Source organism: Aspergillus viridinutans, assembly GCF_018404265.1.
Source record: "Aspergillus viridinutans IFM 47045 DNA, scaffold_15, whole genome shotgun sequence".
Lineage (NCBI taxonomy): Eukaryota > Fungi > Ascomycota > Eurotiomycetes > Eurotiales > Aspergillaceae > Aspergillus > Aspergillus viridinutans.
Genome location: NW_025091231.1, coordinates 675,179 through 693,294, shown reverse-complemented (window position 1 = coordinate 693,294; position 18,116 = coordinate 675,179). Strand labels below are relative to the sequence as shown.

Here is an 18,116-nt window from a genome sequence, read left to right as displayed (position 1 = left end):
TTTCTTCGCAATTCAAGACGAGACAGTCCACTCTTCCGTGAGTTGAGTATATTTCTAGTAGGCAACCAGCATGATGTCGTAATCAATACGGAGGGGCAAAATTTCTCCACGAGGTACATTGTTATTGATAAGCGGAGCATCTTCCAGAACGACCGCAACTGTTCGATGGCGGCGATGGATTTCAACTGCATGCGCGCTGATGGGACATAAGATGTCTCACAACAGATTCCTTCTTTGTCGCCCCATTTTGATAACATCCCGTGTCTAAATCATGGCTCGGGAGCAAGATTCATTACAGTGGTCATACCAGTTCTTCGTTGCTCCACCACAGCGCACACCCAAGTTACCTGGAGATAAGATTACTCTGCCACAATCGGCCCTCGAGCAGCTTCTGGCTGCTGCTCCGTTGAGCGACGTGTCGTCTCAGAGTTCCTCGCGCCAATACACCAGCACCTTTGATCCGTTCAATCCTCACACATTCGCCGCCGAATCGCGAGCTCGATCGCAGCATCTAGACCGCCAAAAGCAGTTACCTCATCCACTGACTTTCCGACTCGTGAACCCCAAAAATGATCGTGCAATATATGCAGGGATACGGGAGTTCTCAGCTGAAGAGGAAGAAGTGGGTCTCAGCGCTTTTCTACGACGGGCTCTTGACATCGAGGATGAGCTATTCCAATTACAAACCGGTGACCATGTGACAGAGACGGCGCATTCTACGGATTTGAACAATGGAGGACGATTAGAATCTGTTCGCTTGACCAGCCACTCAGCCCCCGCAGTTACAGTCCATGCCAAGCAGTTGCCCAAAGGCACGTATGTTCGCCTACGCCCTCTCGAAGCTGGATACGACCCAGAGGACTGGAAAGCTTTGCTGGAGCGATATTTACGTGACAATTTCACTACTTTGACTACCGGGGAACTCCTTTCGGTGTCCGGGAATCGGAACGAACTGTTTAGATTTCTTGTCGACAAGGTGGAACCCGAAGGCGACGGCATTTGCGTCGTGGATACGGATTTGGAAGTCGATATCGTGGCGTTAACTGAAGACCAGGCAAGAGAGACATTGCAAAGACGGTTAGAGAAAGCTTCTCGTGCTCCCGGTACCAAAGGGGGCAGCTCAATAGGCGGGGTTCTCGCCCTGGGAGAAACAGTCACTGGACAGGTGATCCCGGGCGAATACGTGGACTACGAACTCAGCAAATGGGATCGTGAGGAGATGATCGAAGTTGAACTTGAGGGAATAGATGACGCAGTTGTCTATTTGTTTGCAAGTCCGTTCTCCTCGCGTCAGCGGAATCGACCCAGGTTGGACGAGCACGTTTTTGCCGACTTCTCAAGCCAACCGTCAAAAAAGCTTCGTATCCGGCCAACAAATGTCGAACTAGACGGGGCCGAGGCGTTGTATCTTTCGGTACATGCGTATGCTCAAACCGAGGCTGGTGACGGGGTGGAATCAACCCAGACTTCACCACTTCGTTATAGCATCCGGGTCGTGCAAAGCTCTTCGACTGTTCAAGAGGTGGAACAGATGGGAGACCAGTCAGATACTCATGAACCTGGCGATGTGCAGTGTAAGAACTGTCATCAATGGGTGCCTCAGAGGACGCTTGTTCTGCACGAGAACTTTTGTTTGCGCAATAATGTGCTTTGTCCTCAGTGCGGCAATGTCTTCCAGAAGCGCTCTCCAGAATGGGAAAATCATTGGCACTGCCCTCAGGATTCGTCCCACGGTAATGATCTTTCTAGCAAACATAGGCATGACGGTATCTTCCATACCAGGCGCTCATGTCCTGGTTGTGGATTCGAAGCCGACAGCCTCCCCAGCCTCGCTCAACATCGCACGACCGTATGTCCAGAGAAGCCAATTCTATGTCAATTCTGTCATCTGGTAGTACCGCAGAGAGGGGAGACGGACCCTGACATGCTCGACCCTGAGGTGTTGTTGTCCGGTCTCACTCCGCATGAATTGGTTGACGGCGGCCGGACGACAGAATGCCATCTCTGCAACAAAATCATTCGACTCCGGGATATGAAGACGCACCTGCGCCACCATGATCTCGAGCGTCTCTCTCGACCAGCGCCCCGTATCTGTTTGAACCAGAACTGTGGCAGAACGCTCGATGCACGCGTAGTGCAGAGCACAATCACCCCAGGAACCGACACGCTAGGCCTCTGCAGTATATGCTTCGGACCTCTTTACGTAGATACGTACGATCCCGAGGGGAAATCGCTTCGTCGCCGCATCGAGCGTCGATATCTCTCCCAGCTGATGTCAGGATGCGGGAAGCCCTGGTGTCAGAACGAGTACTGCAAGACAGGGAAGCAACACCGGCTATCATCCAACACCGGCGATGGCGGGTCGACGTCGATGAGCGCCGCGGATATCTTGACCTTGGTGCGACCCCTGATAGACGCCATCAATCTCCGGAGGGACGCGCCGAACACTGCACCTTTCTACCTTTGCACCGATCAAGTCGGCCAGCAGCGACGAATTCTGGCGGAGATGATTGCCGCTGAAGGAGCTGTGACCGGAGGGAAGGCATATGATCTGCCATGGTGTGTTGCTGCTGTCGAAGCCACCGCTGGGGATCTTGACAAAGCACGAGAGTGGTTGACAAACTGGGCGCCTGCAAAAGATGAGGACAAACGTTCTATTAGATGATTTGGCTGGACATAGACCTGCGATCTAGGGTGTCATATGGATATAGAACCTAAGTGATGAACGCTTTGATGATATGATCATTGTACCTGAAACCTTTGTCTATCGATCTCCTCTATTAATTCATGTCATTGCTTCTATGAAGAAAATATGTAAGTTCATTTACCGATCAGCTAAAGGATATTTATCATAAGTATGGAGCTTCTTCATACCCACAGAACAAGAATTTCGACAGTAAGAGAATACACGAGGCTAAAAACCAGATCATGCARACATGAGTCCCGAGTGGCCGGCTAAGAAGTGCGACCAACCTTGTAACGAACAGTCATGGGCTTCGCCCTCAAGCGGCGCCCGTTTTAGCGGCCAGAGTACCGCTGCCGCGGGACGAGAAGATCCCCATGATGCCGAAGACGACATAGAACAGTGCAAGCGGGTACGCCACCAAGCCTCTCATACCACGCATCCGGGCCACAGCGCAGAACATCCCCGAGGAACTATACGTGCACCAGCCGACCGCGGCCGTCGTTAACAAGTACCCGAACAACGTATCCATCGGGATCAGAATCCCCACAAGACTGGTCAAAACCAAGGGCAGGAAGCAGTAACCGAGAACGCTGGCTGACCGGGGAAACGTCAGAGTGGCAGAGAAATGACCCACGGAAGAGGCGTCGGACATGGTAGGCTTGTGATGGGGGTCGTAGTTGGACGGGTCTGCGGCATTGGGCGCAGACGCGGTATCGAGAGCGGGCGACATGAGACTGAGAATCAGATGCAGGGCGACGGTACCGAAGACGGCAACACCGTAGATGTAGCCGTAGAAGACCTTGCCCGAGAGAAGGAGGAATGTCCCGTAGAGCACGATGTAGAGGAGAGCCCCGTAAAGATCGCTGTCGTCCATGAGATGCTGATCAATCCGAGCAAAGGGATTGAGCACCGTCAGTGTCTGTGAGCGATCCGAAAAGATTAGCCTCTCTCCGTCTAAATAGGAACACAACGTCTCCATTCTTCGCGCAGCCGGATATCAAACCACTGGACAGGCCATTACCCACCTTGGTCCTGATATGCGCAAAATTCACACCCAGCTCCTCCAACAGCGGCGGCTCCCCTTCATAGCCCTCCGTGCCAAATGCAGCAAGCCATCCTGTCCTTAATCCGCCCTGTTCACCCATTCTCCCACTCACTGCAGCGGCAGGGGACCCAAAGCCACCGTATCCGCTCCCGACCCCTCCAAATGCCTGAGCAGTGGAGCCCGAGGGCCCGCCAAACCCGCCATAAGCTTGCGATGGTGTTGTGTGGCCTGAAACCGAGGTATATGATGAAGGATAAAACTGGAGATTCTGCGGGGAGGCCTGCGACCCGTAGGGCTGTTGCTGTGGATAGTATTGGGCCATCGCGGCCAATATGTAGAGTGGACTGCAAGGACGATCAAGCGCTTGATCGGAACAGGTAAATTCGGAGACTCCGAGGTCTATTGAGTGCTATAGTGCCTGAGGAGTATGATAGACTAATTTTGCTTGAAGAGTTCCATAGTCTGGAGCGGTGTTGCGGTTCGTACAGTACAGCGGTTGGCTGTGTGTTGAATAGCTCCCTTGCCTCCACTATGTGCTTAGTCAGACAACCCCCCCAGCTTCCCCATACGAAGAACTAGATCAGATCTGAACGCTGTAAAATTCTATTCGAAATTGATGCATAGTACATATTTTCTACAGGAAACTGATACCGATTCCGAGCTGCAGTCCCTTTCTGCCCTCCTCACCCTTCCGCAACACCAGTGGGAGCGAGAAGTTCAGCTCAAATCGCGCAACAGGGTGGGCGTACACGAGTCCAATGCCTGCCGCAACGCTAGGCAGTCCATTTCCTAGCTCTGAAATCGTAGCAGTCATGGCGTCCTTCACCTCTGCGCTGTTTGTGGGAGCCTCCTTCTGCAAAGTGCGCAGGGGTAGAAGGCGGCCACCGTTCACAAACGCCTGCAGTCGCAGAGGCTTGTCCGCACCGACTCGAGGAAGAGGGAGGAGTAGATTTGCACTTCCCGCAGCATACACATCGCCTCCTACAGCATCGGCTCCATCATGAGGACCAAGTCCACAGAGGCGGAAGCCGCGGACGTCCGTCGGGCCTCCGAGCAGGAAGCGGTCATTAATGCGAGATAGCTGAGGTCGGGAATCGGAGTCCAGCCCCAAAGGATAAAGAAGACCCGCACGAAAACCGGTTGTGAAGCTGATACCGCTGTCACCTTTAAGCCCGGGAATTGGAATGGGAATTGCTCCCTGGGCTTCGACCTCCGATTTCCAAAACGAGACGTCTCCCTTCAGGGGTCCCCATCCGGCCAATTCGTTGAAGGCCTTGGCGTAGTAGCCACGGGATGGAAGGAGAGGGTTATCTCTTCGATCGGCGACCCAGCTGTGGAAAATACTGCTCTTTACACTGTCCCCTGCATCAGCCCGGACCGTGGGCGAGGCGTTCTCGGCCAGTCCAGTAATCTGTCTCCAGTAGCCATTGTATCCGATCTCATGGCGATGACCGGATTGGCTGAGCCAGCGGAGCTTACTCCAGCCACCCTTCAGTACTTCTTCATGACTCGCCCATGACTTTTGCGTCGAACTCGCAATACCACCAAGTTCGAAGCGGAAATCCGGATCGCTAAGAAGGGGGGTTTCGAAAGCAGCTTGATAGGCAGACCTCGTCCTAGTTCCCATAGAAGCATTCAGGTTGAGAGTCTCTGCGCCACCAAAAACATTGCGCCAGAGGAGATTTCCATAGGCCGAGCCTTCAGTGTTCCCAAGATCAGTTCCTGTCTTCAGGAGTACACGGGACTTCTCCTTAACAGAGAAAAAGACATCAATGTTGGGTATTCGATTTTGCGGGTTCGCATCTGGTGACTGGTCGATATATACTGAAATTGGTTGCTGAAAGATATCTGTGAGCATATCAGAAACTGTCAAATACACTATTTCATATCAAAGTGACAAACCGAATTTCGCGAGCTTGTCGGCACGAGATGAGATCTCCCGCAATGCCTCAGAGAGAGTATAGGGCCGTGATTGATTGACGCTTAGAAGTGGGTCGAATATAGATTGCAGGAACCTTCTGCGTGTATGAGTCGCATTAAGCACTTGGACCGACGATATGGCGCATGGAAGAGTTGAGTTCTGGTCGATCTGGTATTATGTAGAGGTTGGTCAGTAAACCAGGTATTCTGCCGGCGTTCATTGCAGATTGAATTGCATAAAATAACAGGAAATTGAGGGCATACCAGCTCTCCAAGACGCATCTGCGCCTTTTGGTAGATAGCATGGACTCGTTCGTTGATGGCCTGCTGCTGCTCCTTAAGTACTTTCGGGTCGGCTCGCTGTTGAAGACGCTCGAAGATCTACATGATGAACAGGCACGCGAGCGTCAGTTGATACTCTTATACAGACGGGCTTGGACAATTCCGATGATATCACATACGTCTTCATCTTCAGCGGAGAGTGGTGAGGACATCGCTGCGGCTGCAATGGCCAAGGAGACCTCGTACAGTCCTTTTCGGTTTCCTTCGAGATGCTCGCGGCCGCGAGAATGAAGCCATAAACCTCACGTGACTGATAACCGCCCCCTCGAACTGCAAGCGCATACATCAGCGACACTCCGCAGAAATCATCACACAGGCAACAGAGGCTATTCTACCTTCCTATTCTCTCTTTCATATCATTTGATTTTCTTGGTCTTAAATTTTAATACCTTCAGCTCACTTTGCTCTATTTGGCGTTGTTGCATCTGGAGCCGAATCCCTCCCTCGACTTTATCAAGCCTCGAAAGTTACGGAGATCATTGCATTAACCACTCAAAGATGGCGACGAAAGCAGCGTACAAGCGAGTTCGTTCATCTACAACACAGTATTGTACCTTTGAATTTGCGCTGACAATTTCCAGCTCACCCGCGAGTATCAGAACATTCAAAAGAATCCTCCGCCATACATTGTGGCGCATCCATCGGAGTCCAACATTCTCGAGTAAGTCTTTCCTGTTCCCATCATCTGCTCAACATGTGAAAATAAAGTGACTAAAAAGAGATTAGATGGCATTATATTCTCACTGGTCCTCCCGGAACACCTTATGAGAATGGTCAATACTGGGGTACATTGATGTTCCCTCCCGAGTACCCGTTTGCGCCCCCGGCAATCCGTATGCACACTCCAAGTGGTCGGTTCCAACCTTCGTCTCGACTGTGCCTCAGCATCAGTGACTTTCATCCCAAATCCTTTAATCCAGCCTGGGAGGTTTCCACCATTTTGATCGGGTTGCTATCTTTCATGACTAGTGAAGAAATGACCACCGGTAGTGTCAGTGCTTCGGAGGCGGAACGGAGAGTGTTGGCTGCGCGCTCAAGGTGGTGGAACTCTACAGGTGGAGGTTCTCACATCAGCGCAACCCCGGGAGTGACTCCCACAGCGAGGGGAATCAACAATGTGAAGGCTGGAGATGGCGGCTTCAAGTTCCGCAGCGAATGGCCGGAGCTAGATCAAGAGAATTGGCAATGGATGAGAGAAAACCGCATTGATACGAACACTGGGCAACTAATACCCGACCCTAACTCGTCAGTCACAAAGTGCTCTCCGGAGACAAGCGCACTCCGCAGGCGTCCAAACGCAAGCGCGCCTGGACTCGGCGCGGTAATGGAGGGTGGCCAGGTCGCACGAGAAGCAGGTCAGAGCTGGGCTCGTCGAAACAAAATCTGGATTGGGCTCGCCCTCATATTCGGCTACGCACTTCTTACCAGGCTGGTCAACGATGTTCAAGGTTGAGATTTCCCGAAATTTCTTTCTTTTTTCACACCAATACAGCGCTACTTTTCGTGGAGTGGTACTGAGAGAGCATCGGAGTCTTTGAAATCGGTTCAGCGAAGGAAACAGCTAGCGACTAGGCCCCTCGTTTTGTCAGATTTTTCCTTTGTTTCATTGTGGCTTTATTCCCAACTCCTATAATGGTGCCGTTATCCTCATTCTTTATTTCATTTCTGGGCGACTGGCTACATTGCACGATAGTTCTGCAGCTATTGGGATTGCATTCTGCAGGTTTGTCGGTTTTACGTGATCTCTGAGGCGTTCTAGACAAGGCATGGCGTCCGGAGCTCTGATGATGGTCAAATTTGCCCGTCGAACGATGTACTTCAATTGAAGTGTGAATAGCAAGGACTGAACCTTCGTACCATTTGTCCGTAGTCATTGGGGGAAAGAATTCTCTAGTTTGTTGATCTCGTCCATATGGATGTGGGGGGCCTTGAGCTTATTGTGAGAGCAGCGACCGGGTGATAAAGCCACTTGCTTGAGGTTACACGAATGGGGCAGAGGGGGCGTAGACATGATGTAGATACGATTAGGAATGATGATGATGATGATGATGATGACACCTATCTAGAAGATTATGGCAGCAGGATTCAGTGGGATCAAGATTTAGATATCTATTGATAGAAAAGGAGGAGCATAGCAGTTCCTCCGCGATCCTCACAAGGCAACAACGGCGATGATTATGATTGTCAACCAAAGTTTGGAACAAGGCGAATTCTTCTAAAAGATCGACAATGATTGGAAGAGATGCATTATGTCAAAGTTCCTACCGGGCAAGAGAAAGTTACACTACAGTCAATAGCGCTGCGGCTGGACTGAGTAATAATTATAGATAATATATTACTCCGTAGATATAGAGTAGATAGTGATTATGGGAGTGCCTCACTAGTCGAGGTACTTACTATGATAGATCACTTCCCTCTCACTCTTTGGCAACTTTCATCCATCTTGGATCGTTCTGGTCTCTTCATCTCACCTTCAACCCATACTTGTCATGATTATTATTATTCTGTATCATGATATGATCATCATACAGTACTCACACGTGTTCATGTGTTGTGCGAGTGCATAGGTGCTAACGACATACACACCGTGCCCCTAATAAGATCTTCCACAGATTACTTCGCCCCCGAGTAGCCATACTAGCACTTGCTGCATGGCCGATGCTTGTCCCCCCGTGTCGGAGTTGCACTTGCAGATTCCTGGGGTAGTCGGTTGATAATTTGACCTTCACTGCTACTCTAAGATACTTTCGTGAGGCTCTCTCCAAGCCCGGCAATGGACCGTCATCATGAGGTTCGGGGGGTTCCCAACCTTCATGAATCCAAAGGTTCGTTCTATTCTGTCGTCTGCAGTGCCTATCATAGGATGTTTCGACATCGCGCATTAAATTTGATTCCCTTTCAGTTCTCTACTCTTCTCATATCTATTCTTTCGTCTGCTTAACGGCTTGAAACTGTCTTGTATACAAAATTGAAGCTGGTATAATACTGTTCTGAGAAGTCCTCTAAACAAGGAATGTTGCACTGCCTGGCGATCACTGTGTGCCTGAGCCAGAGAGTTCGAGATGTTTTCCCTGATTTTTTTCCCGCAATCTATGAAATTCTTTGTTTCTGTGCAACAGATCTATTGCTACTTCACTGGCATACCCAGCTTTGACCAATACGCCTATCAATGGGGTGTCACACACTACAAGACAGCACTTTGATGTCAAATAGTCCGTTTGCTTACCACGAATCATCCAGCATCAAACTCCATCCATCCTGCTGCGATTGACCGTCCAATGTTCACCTTCATCGACCATGACGATGATCTGAGCTCCAAGAGAATCAAAGACGCCAATGCGCGCAAAGCCATTCGTTCTCATGTTATGCGTGACGTGCGCAGGCGAGAGCGACTTGCTGGCTTGAGGAGAGTCTCAAAGCGCGAATCCCGTCTAAAACAACCTTTACCACTGTCTGCGTCGATTTCACCGCAGGCGGAAAGCTCCACGTCGGACTATCTGTTGGAAGCAGGGGTAGCTTCTCCATTACCCGCATCTTCCTCGTTGGCAGACTCCAATCCTGCCCGTAGTCATCTTAGTTCCCCACAAGAACGACGGCGACCGATAGTATGGAGAGCTGGTTATTCAGCGCCACCGACTCCTGCCCCCAACCCTCTGGCTTTTCCACCGTCTTGGCTTCTTGATCCATTTAATTCACTGCCGGGCGCCGATGAGGTCCCGTCGAGGGTTGCTCGTCTCGTCTTCTACTGTGAGTGTTCTGGTCTTTTTTTACCTTCACCACACTGTGCCAGCAATTGCCGCGTGAAGTTTTCTGGTGTTGGCACTGCAGGACTTCCTGCAATAGCTGCAATCGGGAGGAAGTCTTGAGATATACATTCCCCTGGTACCGGGCTAACGTTTAGCGTCGAGAAGGGAAGTCTGTCTTTGTTCCAATGACGTTTCCGGAGGAGCTTAAGATCAACGACAAGGCTGGGACTGTATTGATGGTCAAATCGGCATTCTCGGATCCAGGAAGTTTTTTTGGTCTAATGACTATGTGTGCGGCTCATCGAGCTGTATTGGCCGGATATCACATCGATTTCTCCCGTCAACCGGACAGCTCTCCCCCAATCAAACCCGACGCAGATTACTATTTTATGAAAGTCAGATGCATGCAAGAGATGAATGCTAAAATGTGTGATTCTAATCGTGCATTGAGCGATGAATCGTTTGACACAATGGTCAACCTACTGACAAGTACAGTAAGGGCCACCTTCTCGCTCTAGCTCTTCCTTCCGACCTTGCACTAGGTGCCCGTATTTCGATGACGAATCTTTTTCTAATCCTACGCAGCTGATCATAGGAACGTTCGACGAAGCTCGAATACATCTAGGAGGCCTGAAACGCATGGTGGAGTTGCGGGGAGGCCTCATGGCAGATGGCATTAACCAATTTTCGATGCTGGCAGCCATCATCACGTATGTACTGGCACCTCAAATATTCAGAGGATCGTGTTAATTGTGGGATCAGGTCCGATGTGAAAGCGGCGTCGGGCCTCATGACCAAGCCATTGTTCCCTCTTCCGTGGGATCCTCGACCGGTTCCGTCTAGTGTTCAACAACGGATTAGACCACCCGCTTCGTCAATTTTAACGAGGCTGGGTGCAGCCTTCTTTGCCAATAACCTTCTCAGTCTTCCTCTACTGAGAATCTTACATGTGATGCGTGATATAGTTCTTTACAGTCAGGCCTACAGGGAGAGACCCGCCGCTGTTTATCCTGAGGACCATGAGCTTTTTCGCGTGTTAAATTGCGAGACTGAACACCGGCTCCTTTCTTATATATACCCCGATGGCCATCAAAGCTCACCTTTTGGAACACAGCTGGACATCAGTCCTCTTGAAGCTGTCACCAGAGTCGCCTGTATCTGCTTTCTCAATCAGTTTCTGATAGTATCACCACCATCGAGTGGACTGGGTCGCGCCCTGACTAAGCACTTGAAAGCATCTATGAGCAGTTGTTCACTATCCTTAGGACCAAAGTCTCCCAAGGACATATACGGACTACTCGCGTGGGTGCTATTCATCGGGGCTCAAGGTTCAGCCGGACAGGTGGAACATTCCTGGTTCATTGACCGGCTTGCTTGGTTGGCCATGCTTCGTGGCTGGCAGAAATGGGAACATGTAGCGGATGTTTTGGCTGACTATTTCTATCTGCCTGATTTTCACGCAGCAATCTGGAAATCAACCTGGGAGGAGGCTGTAACCGGGCTCTTTTCAGAACGATGCATCAGGGTGTGTTCCGACTCATCGCTACGGGACTGATCTGGATTCCAGGCAGCATTTGGGTACCCAGATCCATTCATTTTGTATAACACTCCAGGTAGCAAAGCGTATGTAAAGTTATCAAGGCCTTGAAATCCGAGCTATACCGACTTAGACGTCTAAGCATGCCTTAGTGAAAGATCAAAAGCATGTTTTCAAGTGAATTGAATCAGAAGCGAAATTAATAGCAACTAATCATCGATGCCGTAGTGGACAAATGCCTGTATACCTCATCCATCATAGCTGGTGGATTTCCTCATCCTCTCTTGCATATGCCATCAACATGATTGGCTCCTTGGTTGCGTACCACGTGACATAGCCATGATAAGGTTACCTTACGGACCGATTTATCCGATGATCCATTTCTTGCCGGAGATTATTATTATGTCATCTGCCCGAAAGTTTTTGGATGTTAAACAGTAGGAAATATACTCCATTGATTCATCCGTGCTTCAACCCTCGAACGCATTTGAAATTAAATCTTTACCCTTCAACATCTTCTTCTTTGCTATTTATACTGTAATAGTACCTCCAATATGGGTTGGTTTTGGGCAGATCCGCAGCCAAAGCCAACGCCTGTGGCACCAAATCCTCTGGCGTCCTCTGATGCGTCCCCTCCAGTTAGTACAAGATGCTGTTGGCATATCTCCCAGAAACATTTTAATTAACTTCGTGCAGCCAGGATGTCCCATGCATGCTTCCAACGCTCCTCCAGCCTTGTCTTCGCCGTCTGCTCGGTCTGATACCTCCAGCTCCTGCCCTGTTCGGTCCGCAGACTCTCCGTTCTATGTACAGCCAAAAACTACCGTGACGGACTCTCCTCGGCCTCCCGCTCCCGAAACTAGATCGACTTTGTCAAAATTGAACCCTCTTAACTACATGTTCTCCTCGATTTCTCAAGAGCGAGCACCGAATCAAACCGTAGACCTGCCGGTGGAAAGAGAGCCTTCCTCCATACCTAGAGGCGATGCAGACGGCAACTGGGAGTATCCCTCCCCCCAGCAAATGTACAACGCTATGCTCCGTAAAGGTTACACCGACACGCCACAGGATGCTGTCGAAGCCATGGTAGCGGTCCACAATTTCCTGAATGAAGGTGCCTGGGCTGAAATAGTTGGATGGGAGCGCATATTTGCCAAGGGCCTGGGACAAGCGTGGGAAAAGTGCCGAAAGGGAGAGCAAGGCATTGCCCTAGAAGCAATGAAGCAGGAGATGACCGGAAATATCGATCCAGCCAGTGAACCTCGACTCCTCAGGTTCAAGGGTCGGCCACAAGAGCTTACCCCCAAGGCGCAGATACTTCAAGCTCTAGGACGGCTGTATCCTGCAAAGTTTGAGTGAGTGAACGTGATTTCCATTGACTTTGAGACCGTGCTTACACGGAATATCCTACAGAACAAATCCACCTTTTGATCGCCATGATTGGTTTGTCCTGCGACAGACGCCGTCTGGTCCCAAAGAAGTCCGCTACGTGATTGATTACTATTCCGGTCCTCCCGAGCCGACTGGCGAGCCAGTATTCTATCTCGACATCAGACCAGCTTTAGACACCCCAACGGCGGCCGTCGAGCGTCTAATGAGATGGGGCGGCGACGTCTGGTGGAGAGCTAGCGGCGGTGCCGTGCGAGAGAACAATAATCCGTAATAACACGCGAAAGCGTACGATTGGATGAACCGACATTTTTCTTATGGAGAACGCATACCTGAGAGCGCGGGCGACTCTGACAGTTGGACGAAACATTCAATTCTCGACATCACTTCTTTTGCTGTTGTTCATCTCTTCGCTTCACGTGCACATGCTTGACTGTGTTCTTGCTTTATACAAGCAATTGGTAATGGAGTTTAGTGGTATCCTGTCTTGTTTGAGTATGGGCTCATTGTGCTTTTCACGGTTTTGTCTCCGCCATCTCCTCTCACCAGTATCTAGGGCATTGTACTATACAGCAATATTAATGTATCGCAAGGACATGTATAAACAGTCACCTCTAATTTATCGCAAACAAAATCGTAGGAGCTATTGATCTTCTCTTCTGATCGCAGACAAGTATGCATGGTTGGGATGTCTATTTAACTAAGTCATTTATTTGTTCATCAAGTCAATGTACATATTACGAGCCAAACCACTGTCGTGAGTAGTACGGCGAAGAACCTTTATATGACAGAAGCAGGGTTTCATGAATATTGCTGGGGTCGAAAATCGATCGAGAGAGCCTCTCAGTCTTGACGACCAGAGACTGCTTGAGCTTGCTGCGGTCGAATGGAGGAATCAGCTGGCGGCTTCTAAAAACGTCGAGAACTGACTTTGAAGCATCAATCATTGCAGCGGCCGCATCGTATAATCGAGGCAGGTACCCGTAAGACCTGGAAAATGTAAACATTACCTTGAACTCCGTCCAGTTGTCCGAACTTTGTGTAAGCATAGACACAAATCCTAGATCAAACGCGAGAGGCTGCTATTTCTCCGTCCGTTATATGTTTGGAGACAACAGGTCATATTTCACACACTGCTCCACACTCTCAATGCTGGCCTGGAGGAGGCCACGCGCTTCGAGACCAACCCAAACCCGAAGCATGGAAGTATCGCCCGAACGGACGGAGCTAAGAAGAGTCGCACCGGAACCAAGCTGCCGCAAGATCGGAAGAGCACTAATTGAATTAGTCATGGATTGTGGAATAGTTGGGCCGAGAAGGCCCCTGATATCAACAGAGGGACAAAAGAATCAACCTACCTCTTGAAGAGATCCAGGCCTGGATCCAGACTTCGACCGATGCCTTCGAGAAGAAGGATAGAGATGACAACATTGACAAAATCGCCCTCGAGGCGAACGTGATGGCTTCGAACCATGGATAAGACCTCACTCAGCACGTCCCCAATTTTGATGTTGCCTAATGCGAATGTCCGGGATTTGATGTTGTAGACCAGGTGCTCCATTTTCAACGCGAAGATATCCGCGTCGATGACTTCTTCCGGCTGACGGCACCGTTCAACCATCAATTGGCCCGCTCTGAACCCGTCAAACTCGGCTACCGCTCGGAACAGGTCGAGGAAGTTTCTCCGGTTGGCCTCGTTGAGCTGGGTCACTAGGCCAGTGTCGATAAAAATCAGCTGGGGGCGATAGCCCTCAGTATTCAGCTGGGAAAGAGCAGCGTTCCAGGCCTCCCGGTTATGGGCGTGCGGCCTCAACCGGGCCAGTACAGTCTCGGTCACATCAGCTTCGGCGGCGGTTGGCGCATCTGAAACCCGACTGCGCTTGCCGAGTGATAAGTCCAACTCAGCCGGTTGGTAAAATCGGACCATTATATTCCCCGGGTGCAAATCAGCGTGAACAAAGTTGTCGATCAGAAGCATATGAAGGAACGCGTCCAGACCTTCGTTTGCGATCTCTTGCTGGTAAACACCCCCTCCAACGTCCAGGAAAGTCGCCAAGGGGATCCCTTGGGCAAATTCTTCGACAAGCACTTCGCGCGTGGTGTAATCCAAGTATGGGTAGGGAAACCAAGCGGTGGTTCGTGATTTGAAATTCTGGCGAAAGATCACAAGGTTGGATGCCTCGATTCTGAGATCCAGTTGAAGTTTCATCATCTCACCAAACTGCTGTACTTCATCCGGCAAGGACAACCAGTGCATTGTGGGGATGGCATTAATCAGCGATGCGAAGAAAGACATGATTCGCAAATCCCTTCGGATCACGCGCTCAACCTTTGGATGGAGCACTTTAATGGCCACGTACGAGGACGGAACCCGTCGCGGCGAACTCTTTACCAGAACGTCGACATTCTTTCTTACCTTTCCGCGGAAGCTTCTGTCCTCAAGTGTCAGAGCCTGGTCGTCCATCATAGCCAGGCTCGGTTTGAGCTTTGCCTTGTATACTTGAGCAATAGCCCCAACTCCTAGCGGTTTCTCGTAGAACTCCTCAAAAATCTCCTCAAATGGTAGACCGTTGAAAGCCTTGCTTATCGTCTTTTTAGTCTGATGCAATGAATGCGCAGGAGCGTGAGAGTGTAGTGAAGACATAATGTTGCACATTTCCGGCGGAAAGATATCGGTGCGTGACGCAGCCCATTGTCCGAGCTATTGGAAAGGAATGGTAGTCAGTAAGCGCATGGTGGCCAACTCATGTACGATGGGCGCTCACCTTGATGAAGGCTGGGCCAGCACGCTCCATTGACCTGACTAAAAAGCCGTACCACCAAACGGCTCCTGCCCGCTCCCCCTTTCCATCTTCGAGCCGCCGTCCAAACCATATAGCAGGCACTGTAATGATGACAGGAATGAAAACAATCGCCAAATGGACGAACCGAAAGCCCGTAGCGATTGGGTCGTATATGTAGCAGTACCAAAAGACAAAGAGTTCTTGACAAAGTTTCGTCAAGCCCCGTGCATCCTCGGAGACACTTTTTCGAATCTCTTGACGCGAAACTTCTAGCATCTGCATCTCGCCAGTCTTGTCATGACCATCTCCGTTCTCCGCCAACTCTAAGAAGGCGCCCGGCGTCAGAGCCGCAAACAGGACCGTTCTTCCAACGGGCGCCTTCCTGTGAAATGATCTCCACGGACCTGGAGGCCATGGCGTATGTTTCGAGCGGAACCGAAATGGCGTTGCAAAGCGAGTTAGTAGTTGCGGACTTCCACCACCTCGGCACCAAAAGAAACGGCCAAAGAGGGTGGCCGTCCTCATATTATCATGCAAGGGCAAGCCTTTTCGGACCCAGGAAAGTCATCGAGGAGTAGATCAAGGCTTCTGGGTGAAGCTGAAGGCCGCCATGAGAAGATTGATGTGATATTGCCTGGTGGTGGACCGGAGAGAGACCAACCCGAGGCGGGCGCCGCACGTGTCACGACGTCATCGGCAGCATCGCATCAGGAACATTTCCTTCCTCTCCAATCGTCACGATGATTCATGGAATGAGGGTTGACATGAGAGCTCAGAAGCTATTACTCTATCCCTCCTAGTCCGGATCCATATTACGGTCGGTTTGTTGAATTAATTATCTAAGGTAGTTCTTCTTCGATGGGCCACATTCCAGAATCCAGGCGTTTCCAGTTACCAAACTCCAGATTACCACCATTATTGCCTGTTCCGGCGCAGGCTGTCTCTCGCCGTTTCTGTAGATATTGCTTAGTCAAGACGATAACTGACCGAGTTTTTCTGTCTCTGTGCTGCGATGCCCGGAAACAGCAATGTTTTCACACCCCACTATAGCTGACCATTGGCTGTAGTGTTTGCTGGTCGTCATGCCTTAAGTATCTAGACGAGTACCTAGGCGGAGACATCAGACATTGGTCTTCAGGCATGAGACTTCCCCTGCTTGATCCTGTTGAATGCCCTTGAGGCACGGTCATGCCAGTCCAGTATGAGTCGCCTCGAAGAGCTCGGCGATGTAGAATTGCAAAACGAGGATGTCTCGAGAGACCTGACATGGACCACTATACTGACGTGGGGTGCCATCACCTATACCAGCATGCTCATTGTGTTCATCAGCATATGCAGCTGTTATCCTTCACTCATTGAAGTAGGGCTGCTTTCACTGCTATCCCACAGAAGCTCCTCCGGCCCCTTTCTTGCGTATTCCCACAGAGTTGGTCATTTTGAGAAACCGGCGGGGTTTGACATCGTTGCACTGGTACCCTACAAGCATCATGAGCAGACGTCTGTTTTGGACTGTTATCTGCAGGTATTGTTGGATCTTCTCCTGTTGTGACGAACTGGTTGAACTGATCAGTCTCAGAAAAATCTTGCCGACAATCATGGGTTCCTTGACAAAGTGGTTTTTATTCCGCAGTCGAATGATACGGCGAGTCTTGCATGGCTGGCCTCGATTGTCCAAGAGACGTCCGCCTACAGGGTTTGGACATCACCTGCTGATGTTTACCGGGAACCGAATAGTCGTACGCTGTTCGTCTGGCTGGACGGCGATGTTGTCTTTCTGGAAGACCACACTATTCCAACCATTGTCAGAACAATGCTCGACAACCCGGATTCGTTAGCGGTCTCTGCAAATGTCATCAACCACGCAGCTCTTAAGGCACTTCACAGTCATTCTGGGGTTGCTTTGCCCTACCTCCCAGAACTTCTTCATCAGGCTTCGGCAGCTGCGCAACTGCCACCTGCAGCAGATCTAGATTGGCGTACTTCAAATCTTCCGCCGTGGACGGGACCAGAAGACTTCCGAGTCCTAAAAGGATTTGCTCCGCCCGGCAACAAGCATCGCTGGCTCCTTTCAGATGATGAACAGGTCGATCGGACTCCGATCAGCACATCCATGTACACTACTGATGGACCGGGCTTTACGGATTGGACTGTCAAAGCTCAACAGCATTACTCTTTCCTGCACCACCTTGAATTGGACGAACTTCACCGATACAAATTCCCCAAATGGAGCAATCCTGGAGACGTCAGCCCGAATCTTCTGTGCTTCTGGGATGCTGATGCGAATGCCGTGCAGTCCAACATCCTGCACGTTAGTTCCTACGTACCATTCGGATTCATCGAGGATGCCAATAAGCCTACCAAACGCACTATCATCGATGGCAAAGGGTTGGCGGCACATTACTCGGCGTACGCAGGCGCCGAAGATCTGGACTCTACCGATATTCTTCAACGGTACGAGGCGTACGCGAAAGAAATGATTTGTCCCAAAGTTTTCTGAGGAACTCGTGTACCGGAGTAATGGATCGGTCACGCATCATTGATTCTTATGTCATCTATACAGACCAGATATAGGATAGTTATACCCTATTTATAGACTCCTTTTCCAAAATAGACAAACGAATCCGACTGTCGGGGTTAACCAGCATGGTCTAACAATTGGCATGTAAAC

General features: G+C 50.3%; 8 protein-coding genes across 8 annotated transcripts; 5 read left to right on the top strand and 3 right to left on the bottom strand.

Moving 5' to 3' along the window:
* Positions 1–271: 271 nt before the first annotated feature.
* On the top strand, positions 272–2,665 carry Aspvir_003577 (putative ubiquitin fusion degradation protein (Ufd1); the record flags this gene model as incomplete). The annotated part of the gene is made up of 1 exon (XM_043275158.1): positions 272–2,665. The coding sequence occupies one exon, from the start codon at positions 272–274 to the stop codon at positions 2,663–2,665; it is 2,394 nt and encodes a 797-aa protein (XP_043131093.1).
* Positions 2,666–3,002: 337 nt separating this feature from the next.
* Positions 3,003–4,053, bottom strand: Aspvir_003576 (transporter YIP1; the record flags this gene model as incomplete). Its single annotated transcript, XM_043275157.1, has 2 exons — positions 3,003–3,605; positions 3,712–4,053. The coding sequence occupies 2 exons, from the start codon at positions 4,051–4,053 to the stop codon at positions 3,003–3,005; spliced, it is 945 nt and encodes a 314-aa protein (XP_043131092.1).
* Positions 4,054–4,365: 312 nt separating this feature from the next.
* On the bottom strand, positions 4,366–6,145 carry sam50 (SAM complex subunit SAM50; the record flags this gene model as incomplete). Its single annotated transcript, XM_043275156.1, has 4 exons — positions 4,366–5,579; positions 5,634–5,820; positions 5,916–6,032; positions 6,113–6,145. The coding sequence occupies 4 exons, from the start codon at positions 6,143–6,145 to the stop codon at positions 4,366–4,368; spliced, it is 1,551 nt and encodes a 516-aa protein (XP_043131091.1).
* Positions 6,146–6,491: 346 nt separating this feature from the next.
* Positions 6,492–7,446, top strand: Aspvir_003574 (ubiquitin-conjugating enzyme E2; the record flags this gene model as incomplete). The annotated part of the gene is made up of 3 exons (XM_043275155.1): positions 6,492–6,518; positions 6,575–6,654; positions 6,720–7,446. 3 exons carry the CDS (start codon positions 6,492–6,494, stop codon positions 7,444–7,446), a joined length of 834 nt encoding a protein of 277 aa, XP_043131090.1.
* A 1,320-nt stretch (positions 7,447–8,766) lies between these two features.
* On the top strand, positions 8,767–11,294 carry Aspvir_003573 (uncharacterized protein; the record flags this gene model as incomplete). The annotated part of the gene is made up of 5 exons (XM_043275154.1): positions 8,767–8,818; positions 9,234–9,740; positions 9,905–10,233; positions 10,325–10,449; positions 10,502–11,294. 5 exons carry the CDS (start codon positions 8,767–8,769, stop codon positions 11,292–11,294), a joined length of 1,806 nt encoding a protein of 601 aa, XP_043131089.1.
* A 536-nt stretch (positions 11,295–11,830) lies between these two features.
* Aspvir_003572 (holocytochrome c synthase CYC3) lies at positions 11,831–12,939 on the top strand (the record flags this gene model as incomplete). The annotated part of the gene is made up of 3 exons (XM_043275153.1): positions 11,831–11,914; positions 11,973–12,631; positions 12,690–12,939. The coding sequence occupies 3 exons, from the start codon at positions 11,831–11,833 to the stop codon at positions 12,937–12,939; spliced, it is 993 nt and encodes a 330-aa protein (XP_043131088.1).
* Positions 12,940–13,402: 463 nt separating this feature from the next.
* Aspvir_003571 (ABC1 kinase family protein) lies at positions 13,403–15,973 on the bottom strand (the record flags this gene model as incomplete). Its single annotated transcript, XM_043275152.1, has 4 exons — positions 13,403–13,655; positions 13,800–13,940; positions 14,024–15,366; positions 15,431–15,973. The coding sequence occupies 4 exons, from the start codon at positions 15,971–15,973 to the stop codon at positions 13,403–13,405; spliced, it is 2,280 nt and encodes a 759-aa protein (XP_043131087.1).
* Positions 15,974–16,649: 676 nt separating this feature from the next.
* Aspvir_003570 (uncharacterized protein) lies at positions 16,650–17,945 on the top strand (the record flags this gene model as incomplete). The annotated part of the gene is made up of 2 exons (XM_043275151.1): positions 16,650–16,970; positions 17,025–17,945. The coding sequence occupies 2 exons, from the start codon at positions 16,650–16,652 to the stop codon at positions 17,943–17,945; spliced, it is 1,242 nt and encodes a 413-aa protein (XP_043131086.1).
* Between the last annotated feature and the right edge of the window lie 171 nt (positions 17,946–18,116).